The sequence below is a fragment of the Ricinus communis genome, chromosome 6 (assembly GCF_019578655.1).
Source record: "Ricinus communis isolate WT05 ecotype wild-type chromosome 6, ASM1957865v1, whole genome shotgun sequence".
Classification (NCBI taxonomy): domain Eukaryota; kingdom Viridiplantae; phylum Streptophyta; class Magnoliopsida; order Malpighiales; family Euphorbiaceae; genus Ricinus; species Ricinus communis.
Window position 1 is genome coordinate 12,945,043 of NC_063261.1, and position 6,220 is coordinate 12,951,262.

The 6,220-nt window shown below is 30.9% G+C and overlaps 1 protein-coding gene across 6 annotated transcripts; it reads left to right on the forward strand.

Annotated features, from left to right (window-relative positions):
* The first annotated feature begins 1,002 nt into the window (after positions 1-1,002).
* On the forward strand, positions 1,003-6,220 carry LOC8272172 (E3 ubiquitin-protein ligase BIG BROTHER). Of its 6 annotated transcripts, none has more exons than XM_048376199.1 (10): positions 1,003-1,643; positions 1,778-1,834; positions 2,208-2,263; positions 2,422-2,612; positions 3,278-3,503; positions 3,734-3,768; positions 3,972-4,016; positions 4,727-4,854; positions 5,663-5,771; positions 5,867-6,220. In XM_048376199.1, exons 3-10 carry the CDS (start codon positions 2,242-2,244, stop codon positions 5,915-5,917), a joined length of 807 nt encoding a protein of 268 aa, XP_048232156.1. In that variant the 5' UTR covers positions 1,003-1,643; positions 1,778-1,834; positions 2,208-2,241; the 3' UTR covers positions 5,918-6,220. The 6 variants fall into 6 exon arrangements, with proteins under 6 accessions (XP_048232156.1, XP_048232155.1, XP_048232159.1 ...); XM_048376198.1 differs by having other exon boundaries at positions 1,004-1,643; positions 2,190-2,263; XM_048376202.1 differs by having other exon boundaries at positions 1,011-1,643; positions 2,190-2,279.

Genomic DNA, 6,220 nt, shown 5'->3' on the forward strand with positions numbered 1-6,220 from the left:
ATAATATTACATAAAACTAAATTATGTCTATCCAGTAATTAAATTTTTTATAGATATTAATAGGAGTCCAACCAAAAGGAAGATTAACAAAAACAAATAAGTTAAATTCTTATAAAAATATTAAGTGAAAGATTAAACTAGAAAATCAAACTAATAAATTGAATTACATAAAAATACTGTAAAATTTAATTTTATATTAATATTAAAATATTTATATTAATAAATAAAAACTCAATTAATTTGATTGAATTGAATTATTTTAATTTATAATTGATCAAATCAAATTAATTATAAATTTTAAAAACTTAAATAGAATAAATTATCCCCATCCTTAACTTATATAAATAATACTCTCTTATTCTATAAAAAAATATTTTCAATTTATATGCAAATTAAGAATAATAAATTTTAAATTAATATGCTTCTCTCAAATATTTTTATTAAATTTTTATAAAATTATCATTTTAAAATATAAAATGTAAAACTTAACTGTATGTAATTAATAACTATGTTGATTAATGAAGGATACTTTTAATAATTATACGTAAAATTAATTAAAAAATTGTGAAAGGAAATGGATAAAAGAATATTATCTTTTTAGTTTGGAAAGTATTTAATTTTATAAAATAGAATATTGTCTTTCTGTGCATTGACAGCATAATTGTGGCTTGAAGAAGAGCCGACTGCATATTTTATAAAAATGAACATTAAGAATAAAAAAATATAATTAAAGAAATCTGCTCATAACAATTATTAATTGTATCGACGGAATAATAAATTATAATTCTAGAGATATTAGGTGACACTAGACCACATATAAATTTTATAAATATCTTTTAATGAGCCAGATTGTTTCAATGTCAAATTTAACAATAATGTAATACCTTTTAATTTAGAAAAAATAAAATAAAATAAAATAAAACACAATTAATCTATCTCACTTAATTGAGTTGACAATCATGCATTATATTACGAAGCTAAATAATATCATTTGGATATATGCTTAAGAAGCTAAATAACATCATTTCAATATTTCTCATATTTATTTTTAATATTTTTTTTGATAAAATTTAAAAAAATAAAAAGCTATATAAATAAAAATTAGTATAAAAAAATGTAAAAAAAATAGTATAAAAAGAATTTAGAAAAAGTCGAATTAAATAAAATTTTGTAACAAATTACGGTGCACCAGGAAATTCATTCTCTATTTATTGCGTCTTTACTATCATACAGTGAATAGTAAAAAAAGAAACCAATATAATATTTTAATGAAAAAAAGAAAAAAAAGAAAGAGATATTCAATAACATAAAAACTGCTTTCACTTTCACTTCCACTCTCCTCTTCCTTCTCTTTCTCTCTCTCTCAACAAAAAAAGAAAAGGGAGAAGCTTTCATTAAACACACACACAGAAACACACAGAGACAGAGGGAGAGATTAGAGTAGGAGAGTGGAAGTAACTTCTCATTGTCTCTCTGTCTCTTTAAACTCTCAGCATTCTTCTTTCTCTATAATCTGTTTCCTTTATTTCCTTCAGAAAAGAAAAAAGAAAGAAAAGTTTATTTCTCTGTTAGCACTAATCCAGGCACTTCTTCTACTTCTCCTTCTAGTTTAGTTTTTTCTTTTCTTCTTTTTTCTAATAAATGTAAGTACTAAATTCTCATTTTCAGTCTCTTTCTCTGTAATTTGCGTGCTTTTAGCTCATTATATATACTAATTTACTTTAATTTCGTTATCTCTGTCTTGCTCCTGTTTTGACTCTTTTGTTTTATTTGTTAGATTTTACTGGAATGCTTTTTGCCGGTCAAAAAATGTGGAGAGATTTTGCTGTCTGAGGTACAGATTCGCTCAACCCAAGAAATAATTATTTTTTTAACAGAACTTCTGTTATTATTTTTGTGGTTTAGTTTTTGGGTCTATTTTACCAAATAATGCGAAACGGTTTAGCTTTTGTAAAGTGATTTTATTAGTTTTTTTTTAGGCTATTTGTTGCTGTTAAAATGTCATTCATTTTCTCCTTTTAAGACTTAAAAGTATGTAAACAATTTAGCTTATTACATGTCCTATCGTTACATGTAGTATCAATTTCTGTGAGCCTGCTCTTTGTTTTGGCCTAATTTCAAGAATTCTGTCTACCTTTTGTTTTATGTGAAAAATGTTAGCGATTCTGTTTCTAAATTTAGAGTTCTAGTTCTTGGTTGTTTTGCAGGAAAATGGAGTTTACAACTCAAAAGTTCTAAGGTATGCAAAAAGGCAAAAAAGAAGGTGAAATTATCAAGATGTAAAGAAATTGGCTTTGATTTTTTTTTTTTCTGAAACTTTTTCCTTGCATCAAGATGAATGGAGAGGGAGGGAGATAGAATTTCATAGCATAGTTTTGGTGGTTTTTCTGGTCGTGACTTTTTCTTTGGTGGATTTTGCAGCTTGTTTCTGTTTGAACTGGGGTAAAGTAGGAACCTGGTTTACAATGAATGAGAATAGACAAATGGAGGTGCATTACATAAATACTGGCTTTCCCTATACTGTAACTGAGAGCTTCTTGGACTTCTTCGAGGGATTATCGCATGTACCTGTACATTATGCTCACACTGGACAAGTGCTTGATCAGGTTCAGGTACTTGATATTTCCTATTTTTCAATTTGGGTTTAAATAACCCTCAATATGATGCGACAGCTTGTCAAATGTGTTTATTTTGGGTTATCATGTTTTTGGCAATGGTTGGATATAAAGTAGTTAGATCTATGCTGCTAAAGCATAAGGCTGTGCATTTTCTAATTGATGTATGCAATATGCATGCACCTATTTTCTACACACACATGAACATGTATGCATATATAGGAGAGTAAATTCTGTAGCTAGTGAACTGTTAATGAGTAAAGCTATGAAAAGAAAAGGAAAAGAGTTTTGTAATGAAGGCCTGTTTTTTAATTGAGAGAATACTGGTAGTCATTTTGTTATTTTGGCTAAATGAAGGCTAGATGTTCTGACATCACATATGGTTATTTTGTTAACCCTCTACCTTTAACCGCTTAATCTACAAACAAGGTGCTTGTTTAACAATTTTCACGGATGCCATTGCTTTAGAGGATTCGAAGCCCTGGAATGCCTAACTAAATCTATGATGATGTTCTTTTAATCTTCTATTTATGTATGATATGTAACTACACGTAATGAGTATTTGCATAGATGCTGCTTTAGTGTTTTAGGCTTGCTGTGTCTGCTACCGTTATTGGTTTACAATCTGCATATGACCTCATCTTTTTTTCTTCTCTGTCCAGGAGAATGCATATTGGTCGATGAACATGAATGCATATAAATATGGATTTTCTGGTCCAGGGAGTACTTATTATGATCCTTATGAGGTAAATGATAATTTACCAAGAATGGATGTTAGTAGGTCAACTTGGGAATACCCTTCAGTGGTGAACATGGAAGAGGCAACAACCACTGATACCCAATCTGAAGGAGATGCAGTTGTTGGTGTGCATGCTTCACCAGAAGAATGTTAGTGAGACTTTTTATCTCCATCCTTACATCTTTGGCTGTTTAAATATCCAAGATATACCATTTTGAGGCTCAATTTTATATGTGACAGTTGACATTTGAGTGAAGCTGTTTCCTCTTGGTTAAATTTTGTAAACATGTACATACCTGTGAGGAGTATAAAAAATTTCTTCTATTTTTCTTTTCTAATTCTATATTTCAGGTCTTTTGACAGTTGTTCTCCTTTGCAGGCATCCCAAATCATACAAGCGGCGATAGTCCTCAGGTATGAAGCTCTCTTCCATATAGAATGATGTTTCTATTGAGATATGATGCATATTTGAATTTTTTACTTTTAATAATTTGTTATTTGCAACTTCAGATTTCCTAGTATTTTGCAGTTGCCAAATGTATAGGTAGGATCCTAAGTCTGTTCTGATGTAAAAGAAACTAATTAAACCTTCAGGCCTTCTATGCACTTTTTTGCAGGGTGTTTGGCAAGACGACGTTGATCCAGATAACATGACCTATGAGGTCTGCTTTTAATAACTTGTCCTATTCACACCATGTTCTCTCCCTTATGATGTGATTCGTTTCTTTTCATGGTAGCGCTGGATATTATTGTTTGCATTACTAATTCCAAGAATTGGGAACTAGTAAGAAATGCAACCCAGCCTGATAGGTTGGTAGAGCTGGTATTGCCAGTCAATTTACAATCAACTGAGCAATTATTTAATTGGATTTTCTATTAGTATCCTTCAGAAATGCTTTTCTGATCATTACAAACTTAGAACAAGCATTTGCAACAATTGATGGAGTTTTATCAACTTCTTTTGCTTTTGAGCTGATATCATCTGTAATATGGATAGCATCATCCTTTTCCTTCTGGCTATCCTTAATAACAGTTATTTTTCATGTGAAGGAATAGATGAAGCTTTAGCTTTAGTACTAAGAAGGGGCATTCACTTGGCTTTTAGAGTTAGTTTTTTCGGATGGTAAATATTTCTCAGAATGGAGTTTGAATCAAACAAACATATAAATAATGCTTAGGTGGATAGTGTTTCTTTGCAAAAGTTTTAAGGAGGCATAGTTGTCTTCCATATTGGGTGGCATGGGGAAACCTGATCTTTATGTGATTTCTTAATTTTTGTCTGCCAATTTTGAACACTACCAGAAAATGATATAGTTAACTGCCAAGGCATATAGGGAGCTTATATATCAGCTATTTATTCTTGATGCCACAGGAATTACTGGACTTAGGTGAGACAGTTGGAACACAAAGCAGAGGCCTCTCACAGGAACTTATTAGCTTGCTTCCAACATCAAAATGCAAATTTAGGAGCTTCTTCTTAAGAAAAAAAGCTGGGGAGAGGTAAAACTTTGATATAGATATTTATTGAAAATGGAAGTTCCATTTATTTACATTTGCTTTGCTTGTATGTATATCGATTCATGTGGTGATATATACTTCTCTTCTCTCTCCCATCTCCAGGTAAACTTTGAATTGGATTGCATATTACATATCTGATTAAAATTCTGATATTGGACACTGGTGATAATTAACCACTTACCCAGCCAGAAAGAATTGATATTTGTAATGTTGGCATCCTGTGCAGTTTTTATGTCTCGTCCACATTACTGTGCTGTTTTCTAATAAATATAAGATAGACAGTAATAACTTACAGATCCAGAAGACAGTTTAGTAATGGATGTTGACCATTATCAGATTCTAGGCTTCACACTATCCAAGAATCAAGGTTGATGATAACTATGCAGTGCTTGGTTATGACTAGATTTCCAACTATCAAAATGTTATATACATAAGGAGATAAAAGCCGATGACATCTTTGTCTATAAACAAACTGCAGAGTACTATTATTCATAATAACGAATGACCATGTCCATTATTTCAATTTCTTTTCTAGAAAATTTGTCGAGTTGTGCTTTTATATGTGGAGGAATAAATTTTCTAAGTCATCTCTTATAGTAACTTATTTACTTCTATTAGGTGGCTCTCTTGTAATTTTTCATTTGCATTGTTGATTGGAGATCATGTTGCAATGTAATTAATCTACTTTCAGTTGCAGAACTCTTTTTTTTTTTTTTTGTCTTCCTCTTCTTTGATTCACATCCTTCTAGCTGTTCCCCAAATTTATGACTCGCTTTTGCCCGTTAAACAGATGTGTGATTTGCCAGATGAGGTATAAAAGAGGGGACAAGCAAATGAAACTACCGTGTAAGCATGTTTACCATTCTGAATGCATCTCCAAATGGCTTGGGATTAACAAGGTCAGTGAATGTCAGGTTTGAAGCTAAAATTTCTAGAATTCTTCATATGTTGCTCTAATGTACCCATCTCACACTGTTCTTAATTTGTTGATCAGGTATGCCCAGTTTGCAACAATGAGGTATTCGGTGAGGATTCGAGGCATTAAATTAAAAGATCAAAACAGAAGAAAATCCATACTCTTTGTTTCTTTCTCCTCCCCCCTTTTGCTTTCTATAGTTTTTCTTTTACTCTTCTTTCCTGGTGGTTAGTTTCTTTTTCTTTCGGTCTTGTTACACATAGGGTAAGTGATGGACTAAGATGATTTTCTCATTCTCCATAGAAGTTTTGTTCAGTGGAAAAACAGATAAAATCTGAGGCTTCTACATAGCAAGAGAATATGAATTTCAGGCGGCAACTGTCTTTAAATCTTGATATTATTATGTGTTCATCTGTCTTTTGCCACTTTTAA

Excerpts from the sequence above, each read along its gene's own strand:
- LOC8272172 (XM_048376199.1), top strand. The coding sequence starts at position 2,242 with ATGCAAAAAGGCAAAAAAGAAG. Across the intron at positions 2,613-3,277 it reads AAGTGCTTGATCAGGTTCAG|GAGAATGCATATTGGTCGAT; the intron begins GTACTTGATATT and ends TTCTCTGTCCAG. Across the intron at positions 4,017-4,726 it reads CAGATAACATGACCTATGAG|GAATTACTGGACTTAGGTGA; the intron begins GTCTGCTTTTAA and ends TTGATGCCACAG.